The sequence below is a fragment of the Etheostoma cragini genome, chromosome 20 (genome assembly GCF_013103735.1).
Source record: "Etheostoma cragini isolate CJK2018 chromosome 20, CSU_Ecrag_1.0, whole genome shotgun sequence".
Lineage (NCBI taxonomy): Eukaryota > Metazoa > Chordata > Actinopteri > Perciformes > Percidae > Etheostoma > Etheostoma cragini.
In genome coordinates this window covers 17,961,209-17,982,458 of record NC_048426.1, presented here as the reverse complement: position 1 = coordinate 17,982,458, position 21,250 = coordinate 17,961,209, and the positions used below count along the sequence as shown (strand labels likewise).

General features: G+C 39.8%; 1 protein-coding gene across 1 annotated transcript in view; it reads right to left on the bottom strand.

Annotated features, from left to right (window-relative positions):
- LOC117936283 (ral GTPase-activating protein subunit alpha-2-like) overlaps positions 1–21,250 on the bottom strand; it is a 31,473-nt gene that overhangs the window by 204 nt on the left and 10,019 nt on the right. The window contains exons 2-8 of the mRNA XM_034859158.1: positions 14,893–15,003; positions 13,078–13,127; positions 4,152–4,209; positions 1,470–1,513; positions 1,171–1,351; positions 850–965; positions 33–171 (exon numbers count right to left, since the gene is read on the bottom strand). Of these exons, the coding sequence (XP_034715049.1) occupies positions 33–171; positions 850–965; positions 1,171–1,351; positions 1,470–1,513; positions 4,152–4,209; positions 13,078–13,127; positions 14,893–15,003 (699 nt within the window). The remainder of the gene's footprint in view (positions 1–32; positions 172–849; positions 966–1,170; positions 1,352–1,469; positions 1,514–4,151; positions 4,210–13,077; positions 13,128–14,892; positions 15,004–21,250) is intronic.

Genomic DNA, 21,250 nt, shown 5'->3' with positions numbered 1-21,250 from the left:
CACATACATACACACACTGTATGTCAGCTTACCTAATAAAGGCTTGTAAAGATTGGTAAGCTTGGTGAAGGAAGGGAATAGATGTGGAAGATAGTACTTCTTGAACAGGCTGAAGAGAAACCTGAAGCCTGTGTCCTGGTTTTCTTTGTTCCTCCATTCTAAGCTGGATGCCTGGCAGACAGAGCACAAAGGCAGACAAGGTCAAGCTACAGTGAGATGAGATGGTTCCAGTATCACTCAGAAAGCACCAGTACATTTTTGCAACACAATACTTTGAAGGTTCCTCTAACAAACCGGAAAACTGGTTGAGGCTGGGTACACATACGATTAACAGACTCTAACTGTACACACTTAACAATTGATATACTGTATTTAGATGTTCATCTTACTGTTGTACAAGAGAGGGACTACCTGAGTACTCAAGTCAACACCTTGTTCATGGCAACACATACACTGTGTACCCAAGATTTACACTGTGGTGGAATATTTTCAATATACATATGGGGTAGTCTTGCCTTGAATGTTTTGCAGAGAATTGTGTTGTTGTTTTTACAATCCTTTCAATTGTGCCAACTGCCAATAAAGCATGTAAAAGTATTTCAAAACTAAAATTGGCCAAAAAGATAAATCAGGGCCATGTAGGGCCAATATGCTTCATGAATACACCCGAAACCTAACCACTGATCTATTATAGTCATGTACAACAAAACTGTCCCTGCATCTTATAAGCAGCCCTTCACAGCAATATAACCTGTGCCACTGCACTCACCCCATACTGACAAGGGATTCCGTTCAAACTTGAGATCTAAGTTATGATAACCACATTGTAGCCACTAAATCAGTAATTACCTGGATGACCATGTACTTGAGCAGGGTTTCGAGGATGTAACAGGTCGTGTCATCTGCAACCTTTTCTCCTACCACAGCCGGAAGCAGGGGGGTAATCTCCTCAGGCACCACCTTGGCTGCTCAGATTGACAGATACAAAGGCCTGAGTTAAGTGTAGGAAAGCGAGAGTCCCCGCACTAAAAAAGGAATCTACACAATCCTATTTCAGTTTAGTATGTTTTAACTGACCCAAATGAGCACCCTAAACAGAACATACACTCTATTAGTGTTTCAGAATCAATGTAATTATATATTCAAACATTAGGAAACATTCAAATTCACCATCTGGTGGGTTAGAGAAGGGGTTGTAAATGATTGTGTCCAGGGTGCAGGGCCCTCTGGAGGAGGGCACAGCAGGGAATCCAGGCACTAGACAGGCAAAGATAAGGAACTGCTCCTCAGCACAGTTGTCCCTTAGTGCCTGCAGCCACAGCAGGTAGAGACGGATCCCCTCACAGCGGATCTAGACAGGAGGAGGTTAAGACATAATAACGGATAGACAAAAGGTTAGTGTTGTAGTGCATCATGTGGCTGAAAGATAGTGATTCGTCATATTTTGTGGCAATAAAAACAGCAATAACCTTGAATGAATTTCCAGTGTGTAGAAGCTTTTTCAGGATAGAACCTGGAAGAAAAGTCAAGAAAAAAATCAAAACATTTAACAGAAATCTGCTACACAGAGACACAACAAGCAGAGACAACACACAGCACAAAGCTGACAGGGAGGGCCCCACTTGTCATCTCCACTGAGGCCAATTGACCTTGATGGCTGGTCCTGACAAACTAGTAGGGAGAGTGGCAAATTTTCCTGATGAAAATTAACATCAGTTGGCAGCGACACGCATTTATAAAGCAATCTGGTTCTGCTGTAATCAAATGAGACATTGCACTGATTGCTAAATACCTTGGGCGGATGAGATGTGTGTGTGTGTGTGTGTGTGTGTGTGTGTGTGTGTGTGTGTGTGTGTGTATGTGTGTGTGTGTGTGTGTTAGGATATACTCCTGACAGCACTATTGTTATAATGGCCCTGTGGGCCCGTGAAAATATTTCGACTAGTTCTTATACGAAACTTTAGGAGTACGGAAAAAATTGCAATGATTTTAGGGCAACAACTAAGATACTCCAGAGGTGTGTTTAAAGCAAGGGTAGGCAGTTTATCTTTGTTGTGGTAGGGCAAAAATTCTGTGAAAGTGCTGTTTGCCGTAGCCAAAGGTTCAGGGCTGTAGCTATTTACAAGGCTAAACTAATAGATAAGATACTTTGTTGTCATCCATCTATATACGTACACAGAGGATCAAGTTGTGTAATAATGTAGTCAGGTTTATTGTCCTGTGAAAACAGTCAGTAAAGATTGGTCTGCTGGGGTTAGCCTTAAGCCCAGCACAAATACTGTCTTGTTTGCCATGTTGACGTTTCCTGTCACACAGCCAACGGCATGTCCTTGTTTGGACAGCAGCGTTAGTCTGCGACAAGGACCAGAGGACGACACTACAACACTGCTTACTACTGCCTTTTGAAGCCGCCAGTATGAGAGAAAAAGGAACTCTACAGACCAGCCCATAGTTTACCCTTCTGCTAACCGTAGCTCACGGCTGCGGCCGCTGTAGCTAACTAGAGCCTTGAATCACAGTTTGTTATCTCAAACGGCTTTACAAAGAAAATGGGACGGACATACTCACAGAATTGCCGCTATATAATGGCATCATGATACAATTAATGACTAGTACTTTGTGCAGGTTACTGTATGATGCCAGTGTACATGCCTGTGCTCATCTGATGATAGTGGCTGGATGGAAAGGGAAGAGCTGTAGAAGAAGGTCTCACTGTACTTCAAATTCTGGAATTTTCTTTCAAAACACTGTAGTCTAGATCAAGAACGTCCTTAACTGAGTGATTTGAGGCAGACAAATTTAACTGGCAGCTATGAAGAAGTGGCTGAGGTATTAAAAGTTTGGCAAAGCTGATGTGTTTGCATGTGAGTGTGCAAATTTGTAAGTGTGTTTGTCTGGTGCTTTTAATGTTTTCTATTCATCAGGTTTGATCAATAACATGTGTCTGTTGGGCACACACATACCTTTTCCTTTCAAAAGGTATTAAGCTCAGGACAGAAAGAATTGGAAGTAAGCAGACAGAGGATAAAAAGGTGTGAAGATTTTCTTCAGCTTCTAATGGTCTGTATATGAATGGCTGTAACCTTGCAGATCTCAGCTAAAAAGGACAAAACCAGTACGAGCCATTAATGTCATTCATGACCTACTGTTAAGGAACATCTGAGGAGCAGCACAACTCATTTCACATATATGAAGAAAGTCAACATTGAAGTTGAGATTGAACTGAGAAGATTTTAGGATCACACAGTACAGTGTGGGAGCCATCCAAACTTCCCAAGTTCATGTCTTATTGTAGGTGTATTTCAGATTATGCTGGAGGCTTTAAATTTAGCTGAACTTTTAAGATAATCGAAGATATTGCGGGTGCCCAAATATCTCTGCACAGAAAAAATGTGTTATGCGTTTACTTTCATTGTGGCCTTGGCAGGGTGAGCAGCACTGTCCTGTCATGCAGCTCCTATGTTTCCTGTCATCTATGGAGGCACAAAGTTGAACAATTCTTCTGCTTGGAAAGGTTATGAGGTTTTGTTGTACACTGACCTGAATGAGACATGGGGTACTATTGTCTCAACTTACATAGCATGACTTTATAAGCTGGAAATTACACCACACATACCACAACAAATGTTTTTTCCAGGGCACTGACATGCTTTCAGCAAATGCGACTCAACGTAAAGTGTAATAGAAACAAATTAAAAAAATAACGTGAAAGGAAAAGTTAAACTCAATTAAAATGCAGGTATGGGGAGATGCTATCCCAGCCACCACCACACATTCTTCAAAGCAGAAGTACATAGTGAAAGCACAGCATCTTGACCAGTGAGACGTGAACTGGTAAAAGAAAATTCAACGCAGAGTCAAGAACAAGCCAAGAGGCAGCCTTAAGCCTATTATGTTTTTGTTGTCCAATGACAGAATGGTGAATTTGCCTGGGGCAACCCCAGATGAGTCTTTATATTTAGAATCACAAGCCTGAGGGTAAAGCCAAGACCGTGCCTCAACGATTCATTGTCTTAAAGTGTATTTTAGAAGTTACATAAGTATAAGGAGGAAAAACACATTCACAGTATACAAATACCTGTCAGGTGTAATAGAGAGGCCCAATTAACATTCAAGTATTCCATTTGGTGAAAAAAGCCAGTAATACATACCTATACTGTGAAACTGCCACCGGCTGTAGATTTTCTCAGGCAGGTGTTGTAGAATTTTCTGATGAAAAATTTGAAAAAGTTATGATTAGGGTAAGCAAATGATTAGTTATACGAGTACAACATAATGGCTGCAGTCATGCATTTTTTCTTCATCATTCACTTCCTATGCAAGGAACTGTACTGACCAGGTCCAGGCTTTTTCCGAAGGAAATATTTTCTTTTAAAGCTGAAAAGATTAGTTGATTAATTAATCAGTCGATCTACAGAAAATTAATTTATTGTATGCAAAAATGCAAAACATCCAAAAGTATTAGGTTCTGAAATGTAAATATTTTCTTGGTATTATGTGATAGTAAATTGAATAACTTGGATTTTGGTCTGTTGGTTGGACAAAGCTAGACATTTGAGGACATGACCTTGGGCTCGGGATACTGTGAGGGGCATTTCCATAAACCAGGCAGGAAAGATTGTGGTTGATCTTTCTCACCCCAGACGGAAACTCTTTGAATCCCTCCCCTCTAGCAGGAGTATGCGGTCCATCAGGACCAAAATCTTTTCCCCTCTGCAGTCAACCCCCTCATTAACAGGACCAGGGGCCCGTTTCAGGAGGGAGGTTTTACAAAGTCTGGGTCTAACCGTCAACTATGAGTTAAAGTGCCCTAAGATGGGAAACTCTTGAGTTTTCGGTTCCAGAACAGCTGATCTGAGTTGGTTCAATCAACTCAGGCGAAAAAGTCCTAGCCCTACTTACCCTGCAGCACCATCATTAACAGAATTATAATTCATAATCTTTTATTTCAAAAGGGTTTACATCATTCACCTGCAATAGTGTGGACCTCCTTTTTAATGGCTCTTACTAGTTTATGTCCAGGGAAAGCTACAAAAACGTTGTACATATTTTTTTTATACTGGTTTATTTCATAAAAATGTTTTGATGTGTTTATGTATCTGATTTTTTACATTTTACTGTCATAGACCAACAATGAATTGTTTATTTAAGAAAATAATCTGTCAATGAAGCAATAATGGAAACAATCGCTAGTTGCAACTCTATTTTCTTTATTGGATTCTAAAATAGAAGAGGGAGGAAATAACAAGTAAGTGGCACTGTTTTGACAAAGCAGAATACACTTTAGGAATGCAGTGTCCTTTCCATTTCCCTCCACTTGGCCTAGCATGTGTGCAGATCCTTGTAACACAGGGCGGCAATGAAAAATGTCATCACTTCGACAAACCGCTTTACAACTCAATTAGAGCGCCCTAACCTTTCAGCAGCCTATCATTATTCTTAAATGCTGCGGCAGGTTAACTGGGTCCCTCAGGAGAGGGGAAAGAAAGGCGCGTGTGTGTGTGTGGCTAGTTAATAGTCGGTGCACTGTGTGAGAAACTGATGCCCCCAATGGCTCACTTCTTATCAAATCCTAATTACTGACCCAATAAGACTTCATGATTGCAATACAGAGGTCAAGTCTATCCTTTACTGCGTTACGTATGCAACTCTGACCCACTCAACCAGACAACCAACTCTGGCCGGCATGATAAAAAGCTTATCTGCCCTGGAGAACGAGAAACACAGGTAGGCAAGGGATACAGAGCATGACAAAAAAATGTGCAGGAAAGAGCTACAAAGATTAAGTCCTCTCTAGCCAAAGATGCAAGTGCTGAGCCAGCGTCTGAGTGAGGAATAGAAAAGACAAAAAGAAAGATGACAGAGCATGAGCGAAAGCTTTAGAGACTATAGAGCACCATTGCATGGCATGGGAGACAAATGAAAAAGCTTTCATCAAGGATTTCTTTTTACTTTCTTCAAATAATGCATTTCAAATTATTTAACTAACAAAACTGAAGTCAATAACTTTGCAAACCTTCAGTTGCTTATAAAATAAAGTTCAAATTCTCTTCCTAAAAATGTATTTCTTCCATTTTGACATAAATATAAGCATTAGTTTGCTTAGTTATACTGTGTTGTAGTGAACCACAATAGAGTCGTTTTGAGAGACGGCATATCATACCATATTTCTCCCTTGTGCTACGTTACATTGTGCTGAGCGCTGTGGTGGTCCAGAAGTCATCTTATGTTATGAGTGTCTCGGGTTGTCAACAACGTCCTACTTCCTTTGTTATCCTCTATCTTTAACATTCCCTTCTTGTCCTCTGAGACTATATCCCTCTCATTATCAGTGACAGCGGAGATGTTGAAAGACATACATCACTTAAAGAGGGCACTGGATGATTATCTCTGCTGTTCAATTTCTCACTGATCCACAGACGTGATGGTATGCGTGTACAGGCGTGTGGCTGCACCTTGCTATTGATCCCGCATGGGATTACCACATCTCTGCACAGGCTTCGTACTAGCCTCTTTTACTCGGTCTCCTTGGGGCAGCAGTTACATTATGCTAGGTGGTAACACACCAGGGTAGCTTGCTTAAGCCTCCCCTCCCCCCCACCCCCCCCCCGTGTGTGTGTGTGTGTGTGTGTGTGTGTGTATAAGCACACACAACAACATCTTCTTTCTTACAGAGAACTGGATAGGAGAGTGGGAATGAGATGGAGAAGCTAGCTCAGAAAGACTCCCTGCGGAGCTGGAATGGTGGCCGCAACAATGAGGAATTTACTGGCTGATATGAGGCGAATGGAGAGTCTGCTGGACTGAAGGTTGGTGGAGTTACTCTAATCTGCAGCCATACTCCAGCATAAAGATGGGGGCATTACTGTGGTACAACTACAGCCTTAACACATTTACATGATCCAAACTTAGGTTTCCAGACGCAGGGCATGGACATGACACAGAATACGCTACTCAAAGAGGTGGTCTACAAAGGCTTTCTGATGGTATAATCAGACATGCAGTACTCCCAAAAGAAATGTAGTCATTTACATATTGTTTAGGTTTTTGACACAACTCAAAGATGATTATACAATTTTAAGACAAGGAAATCTCCTGAGACATACAAAGTACAAACCTACTAACATAGAGCAAACTCATTAACACAAGATGAACAAGCAGTGCTCAGAAAACAGCCAATGTGTCAATCACATGAAAGAATTTAGGCAAACTAAGATTGTAAAACACAGCATTAATTAGTGAAGTGAAATTCTGTTACAGTGAGGAAAATAAGTATTTGAACACCCTGCTATTTTGCATGTTCTCCCACTTAGAAATCATGGAGGGGTCTGAACTTGTCATCGTAGGTGCATGTCCACTGTGACAGACATAATCTAAAAAAAATAATCCAGAAATAACAATGCATTATTTTTTAACTATTTATTTGTATGATACAGCAAGTATTTGAAAACATGTCTATCCGCTAGAATTCTGACCCTCAAAGACCTGTTAATCTGCCTTCATAATGTCCACCTCCACTCCATTTATTATCCTAAATTAGATGCACCAGTTTGAGGTCGTTAGCTGCATAAAGACACCTGTCCACCCCATACAATCAGTAAGAATCCAACTATTAAACGGACCAAAAAGCTGTCCAAAGACACTAGAGACAAAATTGTACACCTCCACAAGGCTCGAAAGGGCTACGGGTAAATTGTCAAGCAGCTTGGTGAAAATAGGTCCACTGTTGGAGCAATCATTAGAAAATGGAAGAAGCTAAACATGACTGTCAATCTCCCTCGGACTAGGGGTCCATGCAAGATCTCACCTTGTGGGGTCTCAATGATCCTAAGAAAGGTGAGAAATCAGACCAGAACTACACGGGAGGAGTTGGTCAATGACCTGAAAAGAGCTGGGACCACCGTTTCCAAGGTTACTGTTGGTAATACACTAAGACGTCATGCACCTACGATGACAATTTCAGACCCCTCCATGATTTCTAAGTGGGAGAACTTGCAAAATAGCTGGGTATTCAAATACTTATTTTCCTCACTAAGTATCATCTTTGCATTACAGCATACGACAATATATTTTGGCCTACAAAGGAAATGAGAGCTTGATATTAAAATCACTTGCAGGCCTCGTGTATGATGTGTAAAAATATCAGTTACACACCTGCTTTGTTTAAAATGCTTTGCAGTGTAAGTACAATATATATATATATATATATATATATATATATGCTAACCAAATTTCTGAGCTTGATCCTCATTTTGTTTTTTGTTGTTGGTTTCTCATATGACCAATGAAGTTTACCTTTTTTTTTTACTTAGTTTTATTTTTTGAATAGTTTACCAAAATACACTGAAATATCACCATATTACTAAGATGTTTTCATTTCCCTCTGTAGCCAGTGGGTGGCAGCAGCAGAGTGCAATCAAACTCCTCCTCAGGCATCCAATAGCTCAGCCATGAGGTTTTCCTCTTTACTCTGTAAAAGCCGAGTGGCAGCAGGCTTCGTCCAGGACCATTGTTTGTATGTATGTATGTATGTATGTATGTATGTATGTATGTATGTATTTCATAATTCAAAATTAAATAAGTCATACATTTACAAAAAAATGAGTGTCCTTGCATGTGACAAAAATGGTTATTTATTAAATGTGTGGCAGAACTTCATGTTTGAAGGGTAAACATAAGCCCAGGTTAAAGCGTTGCTTCACACATCATGATTCATTTACTCAGCCTGCTCCAAGTGCAGAACAGAGGAACACTTAGTAAATTAGCATTAATGCATTAACCAATAACCCCCTGCTGCTGAAATGTCAGTCACAACTAGGACTGTATAAAGAGGAAATGGGGAGGAAAATAAGTCACTTAGCTAAATAGCCATGGTTTAATTTTTTTTTAAAGAAATATGTTAATCAACATGTAGAGGAGCGTATTAGTGATTCTAGCCAAGATGTGCATCAAGAGGAATATAATGCCATTACACCAGACGACGGTTGATGGGAGTTCATGAGTGACACTGTATTTTAATAACCTCCTTACTAATTAAATGGTGTATCTGGTGTGGCATTTAAATAAACACGAATAACAATCATCTGTTTGCGATGAGCTATGTTGGGAAGGACAATACAAGAACTAACAATATTTTGGTTTAGGCTTTAGTTTTCCTTTATCTGCATCCTCTTCCTACTTTGTACGCTGGTTCTTTTTTATGAAGATAGTTGGTCATTTTGGCCAGGATACCCCTTACATCTTAAGAGACCATCTTGGTTAAATAAAGGTTAATCAAACAAAATCCTTAGATTTTCTGCAGTTTTCTATAAGACACATTTTGCAGCACACCAAGCTGAATTAAATTCAGCTATCCATCAAAACAAGGTTACAAGGTCACTAAAATAATCAGAAATACCCATATAAGGCAACTCAGTAAGTCAAGTATCAAATCGAATGGGGGATTTTTTACAGAGGGTGACAAGGGGAATTCAGAATGCTGAGTTGGGTCCGGATGACAGACGCCAGGTCATGGTGAGGTCATATCCTGGACAGAAAATGGATATGAATCGACTAAGTTTTGTTGGTCCCACAGCTGTCCCTTAACCCGTCCCATAACCTCAGTGCCACCAGAATCAAACTTCTTTTAGACGGTGAGAGTTAATTTACAGTCATACAGCAGCAAAAACAACTCAAGTCCCTCAAACCCAGAGAAACTCAACCTGGTCTTGTGATAGCAAAAACTAATACAGGAAGTGGTCTCAACTGGTGTCCTGAAATTACATGTAACGGCACTTGCCGCGTAATTAGTGTCCATCCAAAACAGCTTTTCAGTAGGCTTGTTCGAGATGAGCCAGGTCTGCGCAGAATGGATCACTGGCGATTGTCGCCAAATGCATGCAGGTTGGATTTGTGTCTGACTTGATCCAGACTTGCTGTGACGTCACGCACACGTAGGCAACGATAACCTCACAACATTTTTATTAAATCGGAATCAGAACATGCTCTCGTCCACTTTACTGGCGAGGCACAGTTTATCTCAAACAAGCCTAGTATCTCTCTCACTAAATACATTTACTTGCACTTGCAGCAAGAAGCGACATAAGAGGTGATTAAAAGGACTGCATTTCGACCCCAATCCAAAATCATATAGATGGCTGCCAAAGGGAGACAGACATTATCCACCTGACAAGGAGGTTGTCTCACACACCTGCCTAGTATCGATAAAACTAAAACTTACACAACACAATGAACACCAAGCATCAAGCTTTGACAACCTGACACAAGTCCTCAATTTGATTGAGGTCTGAACTCAATCTTTGCCATTTCAGGATATAAATAATTTTGTTTAAATCTTGGCATTCATCATAAACTCTCTACCTTCACAAGCCTTCCAGGTCGTGTGGTTCTTGGTGATGTTATCTTACTAATGCCCATCCCTCACTGGCACGCCTTAACATGTAAGGGATATGCAGCTCCTTGATAGTTTTTTTTTTAATATTCTTTTCACTGGCTTTGTTGCCGAATTTTTTTAAATGTTCCTTTGTCTTCACAAGGTAGCTATTAGCAGGGAGCTGACTAACTGTTCCATGTATAAGTGTCACACCTTGATTAAACACAGGTCTCCACTGAACTTGTTATGCGACTTCATAAAACAATTAACAGCACTAGTGATGATTTAGGTGTGTCACAGTAAAGTGACATACAGCATTTTCACATGGGGTCAATCGGTCGGCCAAATGTCTTATTTAAAAAAAAGACCATGGAAGCCCTTTTTCCTGTGATAATACAACATATACTGTGGTCAATGTTTAATGAATTTGTTGGTCAACTGTGTTAAAAGGCCTAAGCTTACAGTGCAGCAATATTAAAATCAAATTGATGTAAATGATTAGAAGGGAATTTTCTATCCAGCATTTTCAGGACTGTTGTTGTGTCCTCACAAAGATCAGGTTGCTCATCTGGGTGGATGTCTTCATGGCAGCAGACACAAAGAAATCCTGGAAGGGAATAACGGCAAATGCTGCCGACGGTGGTGGGGGTGGGGTGTTCCAGCAAGGGGGAGGGACAAAAGATTACCCACTCTAGATATTACTCTACCACCATTACTCAAATAGGGTCAGCATGGGGGAATTATTCTCCCCCATAGCTACCCACGAAAGGGGGTCACATACCAAATCATGACAGCAAAGTAATAGCTAGCTCAAAGCCAACACACACACTGGCGACATACTGTATAGGTCAGCCAGATTTAAATGCAAGAAGTGACTCAGGTGATGGAGAGAGTGTGGGTTGGGGGGCTATATTTTCCATGCGCCTAGAAATATAAGGACATAACTGTGGCTTTCCAAGAAATTCCTTGCCCAGAAGATGAGGGACAATAATGTTGAGCGGTGTTGTTACTGTTTTACAGCACTAATGTGTTTTACAAAGCATAATGCCGCAAAATGGCTTTTGTCTCAAGCGTTAACCATTCTTAGCCGATACACCGGTCTGATGCTGTGAGGGTTCATGTTTTGGTTGGTAGACCTCTGTGGCTAAAATAAATGACACACAGTTACAAAAAGACCTTTCTTGAAAAATTTGGGTTTATGACATAAATGCCACAAATTTAAATTCAACAAAAAGGTTATACATGACTATACATGCTTGTTACAGAAAAGATTAGAATGCACAATCCACTTGCCTCAAGATATTGTATTAGTTAATCTTTTACCGCATTTGTCATGTCCCTGTGTTACATAATACAACCTCTGGGACAACTTAACACATGTTAGTACTACATGGGCCTTTGATATATTTACGGCTATAATGTGGCATAAGAAGAAAGTCTGCAGAGTGGAGCAGAGCACAGGATCAAAGCAACCCTGTATCTGTCCTGTACACACCACTCAAAGCAAGCTTATCTTCTCTGTGCACGGGTAAAAGCACACCTCGCCACAGGCAGGGGCTAAAAGGGGACAAATGAGGGTTAAGCTGCCTTCAATATTAGTTCTCCTTTTAAAGATGACTTCATAAATATGTAAGAGACATGAATCTAGACTTTATTTACAGGTGAGATAACTGGATGTGTGCAGACAGGCAGTCTTGGTGAGCAGTGGCAAAAACTGGAGGGACATATAGTGAGTCAAATATCTTTTCTTTAAAACGTTAAAACAGATAGGGACCACCTATCTTATAAAATGTTTTCCAAACAGCAAGCTAAGAGGCCAAAGATTACAAATCTGAACATTTGAGTCTAGCATCAGCAGATGCACTAAAACGCACTAAGTACATAATGCATCACCCAGACAGAAGAGCAGAACAGTAATGTGATAACATGAAAATAGAGTTACAGTATACTAGATATGCCTGACAAGCAAATTCGGACGCCATAGCTAAAGACAGATAACAGCAGTGTCTGGCTTGATGCTACTTTAACAAACATGAATTGGTCACTGGGCCTGAATCCAAAGTGAAGACTCTTTGCTGTTTTCTAAGCTGGAGTGACTTACTCTATTTCAGACATAATGCAAGAAACAATCCCACACAGTGCTCCCAGGTGATCAGGAAAACTAGGACAAGACATACTGTACATAGGGACAAACCGACTGCCCATTTTTTTCTGCTACCATCCTTACAGCCCTGCCCTGAGCAAATGTAACTGGAGAGCTGGCTGTTTGTATTGGAAACTGGAGCTGCCTTTGCAGTCAGGTGGGAAAACGAGGCAGGGGACTTTAACCTGCATTTGCAACATAAGAGTGTTCAGAAAAACAGCGGAAGGGGCCATAGAGCCAACACAGACACAAGACATACATGTACTTCCTCTGATTTGCATACATACCTAGGTTTTAAAAATAAGAAATGAATTACAAGGTCCCCCACAACTCGCTGAAGGCTGGAAAATGATTGAGCAAATACTTTTTTTCATCTGCACATGCAGATGCATCTCCAATTGATTTATGGGCTATTTAAGGCAAATTCAGGAAGTAGCCAGAGTTACATGTAGTAAGGCACCCTGGAAACTATGGTCCCGCCTCAGAGTTCAGCAGTAAACAGGTTGAGGCTGAAGCAGCTATCAGATGAAATTAGAGATTGAGAAAAAGACAGATGACTTACTTCAAAAATAAAGAGGATAGAGTCCAGCTCCTCCCTTTGAGATTTGTTCCCTGAAACACAAGGATAGTAGTTCAGCTTTTAAACACAAAACTGGGAGCTAGACTGCATTAGTCTCATTAATAATGTAACAGTAATACAGGCCATTTCGTAAACACTTATTCAAAGGAAGGTGTGCTGCCATTAGAGCATACTCCTGCGAGGAATTAACCATGTCATTACTAAACATTGTGCCAAAATAAGAACAATATTGTCACCATCAGTGGGCTTATTTGCTAGCTAACCTAAAGAAAAGTCCGGCACATAGACGTTACCTTAGAATAACATTGTATAAAACCGGGGATTTAACGTCCCTGCTCCATGTCATACATACAGTTTAACAAGAAAACAAAATGCTGAGGGAATATTAATGTTTTTTTATGTTGGTTTTGAGTGGTATGCACCCCCGTTAAGCTGGAAAACGTTTTAAACAGCAGGTGAATATAGCATGTAGGGGGAAATACAACGTCTACTGCAGCGGGGAGGCAAAGGCACAGGGACTGCAGAGTTAGCTACTAACTCATCTGGGGTCTTATAAACAGTAAACTCATTCAACAGAGACAGTTAAAAACCAAGACGCCCCAACTCTGACTAGTGTCCTATATCTGTGTCACGTGGGCTCTGCCGCTGCCACGCCTCTATAGAAGACTAGCGGCAGATCCAGAGTGTGCTGATTTCAGTGCGAGAAGTGAACACAGATTATGAGTGATTCTCTTGCCCATAGTCACCTAAGTAAATATTGGAGCCATTTTTCACAAAACACATATCTCCAGAACATTCTGACACTAAAATGGCATTTTTTCAGACACATCTTTGTTTTGAGACCTGTTTCTGTCTCGGGACCAAACAACTCTTGCAAGATCTGGCAACACATATCAACTAACTGTGTCTGTGAACGACAAAGGACAAAAGAACTGACAAAACTAATCTCTGTGATGCTAAATATGTCTTTTAGCTGTGTAAATATCTCACATTAGCAAAAGAAAATATTAATAAATTGTACAAATATAACTTTTGTTTATCCACACGGCGTTCACTACAATTTCAAACAAGGCCACGCCCCTTTAGGAGACAAGACGTGTTTACTGTTTCATACGATATTGGTATATATATATATATATATATATAAAAAGGATCTTAAATGCCAATAACACTATTTTCCAAGCGACTGTGGCTGTCATATTTTACTTAGTTTTCATGGTAAATCAGCCGCCAAGGCTTTCATTGCTGTTTGTCATTCTGGATGATAACTGCTGTAAACACGCTGTTGTTTATTCAGTCACAGTTCCAGTTGCACACCCTCAAAAGGGGAGAGGGAGCAGATGACTGTTCGCTTGAGTTCAGGGAAACAGACAACTCTCCAGAGTCGTATAATTATGACTTTGTGACATTTTTTACAAAACTGAAGGAGCGGCGGCAATCGAGGACCAAATATATATAGCGAAACACTGCGCGATGTGATTAATAATTGTTTTTCTCGATTGCTCTGTTTTTGCAATCGTTGGAAGCTGAAATAGTAACCAGGATTAAACATTTCATTAATTGCAGAGCCCTACTAACCCCCAATAGTGTCAGCTCACCACACAGAGTTTAACCACACCTAACCAGAAAGTGCCTTTCTATGGACTTAATGCCTATTCTCTGTAAATGTGGGGCAGAGGATAATAAACCTCCTTCAGTAACACATACCAGGCAGAGGGTTAATTATTGAACCACCATCTAGGGTGGTAGTCAACTAGTGAGTGTGCAGATCACAAAACAAATACAATTTGCACTCACCTTTTTGTTTTAAGTTGCTTTCCAGTGTCATGAAGTTTTCGTAGAAGATGAAATAAATCTGAGAGCAGTTGCTTTCAAAGAACGCCTTCAGTTCACTCTTGTCAATGTTATCTGTGAAAAAAGGGAAACACAATAAGAACATCTTAAATGTAAAAAAGTTGTATCATGAATACAGACCATTATACCACCTGGTTCTGGGCAATAACTATATACAGATATGTCTTGAAATGAGAATAGATTTGGTCTAGAATTATTGTAACCATGATTTTTTTGCTTTCATTTTGTGTTGATTTTTAGGCTTTTATTGGATTTTGTCAGTGTTTCTCAGCTGTAATAGAACACATTACATTTTAGTTGTGTGTGTACATGTGTCAAGGTTTGTCACTAAAAGTTTAAAAGTTGAACAAAACTGCCAGTACTCATTTAATAACCTATTTGAGATACATTAATTCTTCTGAGCAGTTCTGTGAGTGAAGTTTTTTAATTTCAACCAGCTGAGTTGGGGTTTCTTTAATTTAAAAAGGGACCGAGGGTAAATGTAAATGGACTGTATTTATATAGCGCTTTTCTAGTCTTAACGGTCCGTGTACTTGGCGGCCAATGGATTTTTGTTTTGAAATGAAAAAACAAATACAAAAAACAGCGAGTATCCAAAATGGAATCACCAATGCTGCCACGCTCCCATGTCACGTCCGGTCGGCTCGCCAAGTGGAAAAAAAAACACGGATTGAAGTCAACCTTAGCTAATAGACAGTCAAAAGATAGCATGGCAACTGCAGATGCAGGAGACCCATAGATAGAACTTAAATCCCTTCCTCTTTCACTAAAGTTGCCGATGTGGAAGTATTTTGGATTTCCAGTGAGTTATGTTGACAACCTTTGTGTTTCAGCTCTGCCATGTGCTTAAGTGTTCAGAGAAGAGCATGGACATGGCTGCTTTATTGTTTTTTTTTGTTTTTTTGTGACCTTGAATGTCATCTTCTGTGAACAAGACTGCAGTTACAAAAGAGAACTAGACAGCAGGTTAATTTGCTTAACTCTCCAATTGACTGAAGATATAAGGTATTTTTACATTATGTTATTAATAAATGTTTTAAATTTGACAATGTAGTGTGGTACATTGTGAACAAAAGTCAGATATTATATTGCATAAAGTCTAGTCTAGAAAGTCTACCAGCAACCTGTGATTAAAAAAAATAATAATAATAAAACAACAGAAATGTAAAATTTGAGAATTGAACGTGACCTTAGAATCATAAATGTAATCAAATTGAGAATTTGGAGACTCGTGACACCCCTAAAAAGGGACATTGGTGCAGCTTTCTACTTGTTTCCCATTTTGCAGACTACATCTGTTTTACATCAAGGCAAGTTAATTCAGAGATACAGTGGCTTGCATAAGTGTACACACCCATGCTAAAGTTGATTAAAAAGAAGGATAAAAAAACATATTTTGGAAATTGATCTTAATGCCTTAATAAAAAAAAAAAAAAAAGATATATATATATATATGAAAATCCATTCTTTTAAAAGGACACCAAATTTCTTTGTGAATGAGCAATGGATTGTAAATAAATAAATGTTCTTCCTTAAAATACAGGGGGCATAAGTATACACGTCCCTATGTTAAATTGGATCCTGGATCCATGAAGCAACTGGCCTTTAAAAATAAAAATGTGGCTGCCTCAATGGGAATTCAACACAGGGCTGTGCATACTTATGCCCCCCGTAAAAGTTGGACTTTCCTAAATTCTTTGAATTAAGGCATTAAGATCAATTTCCAAAATATGTTTTTGTATTCCTCTTTTTAATCAACTTTGGCATGGGTGTGTACACTTATCCAAGCCACTGTAAGTGCAGAGAATATCTGAAACATCCCTTTTCTGTTGATAATGTGATAGAGTATAAATGATTCCTCTTAAATTTATACCGGTGAGGTGAAAAAACAAGCATGATTAAAGACTTGACTAAGCGAGGGTGTGTTGACAAACTGGATGTGTAAACAAAGTGTTTTACTTTCCTTGGATTTTCTACACTTTGAGCAAAAGCCATAACATGACTGACTATCCACTCGTTCAGTAAATATATGTTGGTGTTCCAGCCTGCAGGTACATTCATATTTTCCTCTAAAACTTTTACATCATCCTTTACAGTGTTAGTTTTTCATCTCAGTTTGGATGATTTGGGGGATTATTCTTGTGGTTTTGTGTTATCACTGAAATGGAGAGGGGTGATATTGAGCCACATACTGGGGTTAATGGCCATTAAAGGTCAAGATGCAACAATTAATGAGGGAAATAGGTGGTACATGTGTACAGTCACAAAGAGACTGGCACTAGCAAAATCCCAAATTCTCCATGTAATGAACCCCTATTATTTGCCATACAACTGTGGTAATGAAACAGGCCTGGTCTGAATAATTAAATATAGGCCAGGAGGAGTCTTGGCACAATAACAGCAATTAAGGTTTACCTTCTGCTGTGATTCTCTCTCTACCACATGGCAAACTGGAAGACTTCCAGAAGCGATCCAGCTTTTGGATAGAGCTGGAATTATTTTGTGTTTGACAAAGATGACTTATTTTTGCCCTGAGATTAAAGCTAAGATAATGAAGATGCATGATGATAAGATCAAGCCAAAAATGCATGATGGTTTTCAGCCTTGATGTAGGAAATACCAGCAAGGCATCATCTGAGGATGCCAAGTGGCTCTTTGACATAAGAGCATTAAGTAATAAATATAATCGTATTAGTTATTTTATAATAGTAATTGTTTTAAAGGTCCCATGATATGGTGGTCTTTGGATGCTTTTAGATAGGCCTTAGTGGTCCCCTAATACCATATCTCAACTCTCTTTCCCAAACGCCTTGGTGCAGAATTATAGCCACTAGAGTCAGTCCCAGAATGAGCTTTCCTTAGAATGGTCCATTTCAAAGCCTGTAGCTTTTGAGAGCCATGATGAAAGTCAGTCTCTGTGTCTCTCTCTCTGTGTCTCTCTCTCTGTCTCTCTCTCTGTGTCTCTCTCTCTCTCTCTGTGTCTCTCTCTCTCTCTCTGTGTCTCTCTCTCTCTGTGTCTCTCTCTCTCTCTCTGTGTCTCTCTCTCTCTGTGTCTGTGTCTCTCTCTCTCTCTCTCTCTCTCTGTGTCTCTCTCTCTCTGTGTCTCTCTCTCTCTCTCTGTGTCTGTGTCTCTCTCTCTCTCTCTCTCTCTCTCTCTCTCGGTCTCTCTATCTGTCTGTCTGTCTGTCTGTCTGTCTGTCTGTGTGGGCCAAATCCTCTGGGTGGGCAAAGAGCATAAAAGGGGAGGTTACCTTGCCCCTTATGACATAAGGGTCAAGATTCCAGATAGGCCCATCTGAGCTTTCATTTTCAAAGACACAGCAGGATACCCAGGGCTACACCTATCGCCATTTCTAGCCACTGGCGGACCACAGGCAAAACATAAACAGATTTCCCTAACATTAGTTATTTATAAGTTCTCACTAAAATAATATAATTTGTTTCATTGTCACAACATAACAGGAACATCAACATTAAGATATAAAATGTGATAAATAAAATGTATAAAATAACATGTATAGAATTAAAACCTCAACACACACACACACACACACACACCCACACACACACACAGACACACACGAACACACACACACACACACACACAAACACACACACACAGAGAGAGAGAGAGATAGACATATTGGTTGGGCTCTCTCCTAATCGTAGGAGTAATGATTTCCATGCAGCGCTTTAGTCAGCTAGTGAAAAGGACATACGGTAATTCTCCACTCTGGCATGAGCTGCAACAGCCAACACCCGAGGCTGTGAATATAGGAAAAGTCTGCCCATCAGTGGTAAGGAAACACCCATGCTGTAGCTAATATTTTATCTGATGTTGCTTGCCTGACAAATATGCAAAGTATGCACCATAAACACTATATGTTGTTTTGTCCCAGAAACACTGAATATAACTGGTTGTTTCTTTGTATTTATCTCAGACCTAGCGGCATCAGCTAACCTAGATGACTCTGATAGAAAAAAACAGAGAAAGTCTGTATAATAATTATGCAGTTGCTTTTTGAATATTGTTGAGTGATAGGAGTTGATGTGCTCTCCAGCCTTCAGACTCACTGCTCTCCATTAGGGATGCACGGTATGAGGAAAATATCTATTTGTGATTATTTTGACTGATATTGCAATTGCAATATGATTCAAGATATTGAAGGGAATGATCATGTTTGTATCATTATTCTCCTTTTCATCAACTTATATTGAATCTTAAAAAATTAAAATGATTAGAGTGGGATTTTTGCGAGGATCTGTACCTAACAAATATATTTCCTGTAGTCTGTAGGATATGATTTGTAGGCCAGGACGTCTCTGCAGCACCACAGTACTTCATTCAGTATGGTTTTACACATATTTTGCCTTTAACAAATATTATGCCCCTCAGCAAACTAGTCCAGATAAACATTATCTTTAAAAAGAAACAAAGCCAAGAGGAGCTGCCAAAGTCTAGACCACTTTAATTGCAATATGCTAAAAGGTTATTACAGAATTGTTTCCCAACAACACCAAAAAAATACTATGTGCCACAGTTTAAAGCCAGTAAGAATTAAATAATTCTATATGAAATTATCTACAAGCTAAGTACAAGTGCTCCTTTGTTCCAGCTCTCTGGTTTAATTCTTACCCTTTGTAAAAGAGGTTTTTGGCTAACCGATGAAGTAGTACAATGGTAGTCAGTATTGTGAAGTGCAATATCCAGCAAGGCCCTTCGCTTAATGGGCTTCACTGACTTCTCAGGTAACAACATGAGCCTGGGAATGCAGGGGATGACATAGTATCCTCTAAGCCCAACTCAGGATGTAACGGTATGAAAATGTAACCTCACTGTTATAGTGACCAAAGTTCTGCAGACAGGAAAACTATCTTCAATCAAACTGTCCTTCGGCATTCTTATAATAACAAAAATATGCCCATGCTTCAGAGTTAGTCCTCTTAGAGGGCTGATAAATGTCCTGAGTGCTGTAATCTCCTTCCGCCATGATTCCAGCTTCAAGAAATGCACGTTGTAGGCTACGCAGTGCACCTGCACGGCAACTTCAGGAGACTGGGATGAAACCCACGGATTTCATACCGTGGCAATCCGCCGTGATAATAATGATATTTTAAATGAAAACGGTACTTGTTATTGTCAACATTTTTACCGTGGTTTACCGTTACACCAGTAATCGTTACATCCTTAAGCCCAACAAGTCAACAGTGTCCCACTTTTGACACCCCTTTGTCTGCAAAACACTAATGTGAAAGACAGGAAAAGAGTGCTGGATGAGTAGCAGCTGTGGATGGCTGTGATCCTACAGGACTACTATGGTGGGAGAAAACCTTGTGTCTTAACGCCGGTGATGAATAAGAATCAGCTGAATAAGCAGATAGCTTGGCACCCTTGTTTTCAGAACCTCTCTGTTTAAGGAAGCACAGTTAATGCCAACACGCAGTGATGTGATTCACACATTATAGTAATCTTAGTGAGGGGAGAGTGCTGCAGAACTAATAGAAGGGGAATTAGAATGGATAGAGGGGTGCTAAGAAAACCCAGCCAAGTTCAGTAACAAAACAAACCAAAGGTCAATTGCTACCCCAAATGCTATCCTTGTAATTCTACATCATATCGACTGAAGCTAAATATTAGCCTCAATTACAGTAAACTGATTATTCTGCAAGGGGATCATTAAGTCAGCCTTATTGTAAACCAACCAAGAACTATGAACAATTATCTAGATACTTCTGACACTGATAACTTAATGATGCAGAGACCTGCAATCTTCTCTAGTGGGATTAATAAACATATGCCAAAAAGTGTGTGATGTTTCCTGTCAGGGAAGGGCAGATGTGCGAACCCCATGTGATAGGACCAGCTGGAAAACAATAACGTGCAGCCAGAGCTGAGGGCTAAAATGTAATATTTTGAAGGGTAGAAAAACACAGCACATTCACAAAATGTTCTAAAGAAGCAGATAATTCCCACAATGTCAGTGCAAAGATTATGCTTCAACCTCTGGCTCTGGCTGGATACACTGACTTCTGATATTTCAGATTATTTTCAGTCATTACGTCACTAAGTGTCCTTGGGACTTCTGGGGCCAAGGGTGAAAGGGTGGATTAAACTGCTGAGTCCCACACAGTATTAGGATATGTAACCCTATGGCATACCTTTGGTGTAGTGCTGGGCAATATGATGATATACATATATTGTCAAAATAATATAAAAATGCCTCTAATATATATATATATACACTCACCGGCCACTTTATTAGGTACCCCATGCTAGTAACGGGTTGGACCCCCTTTTGCC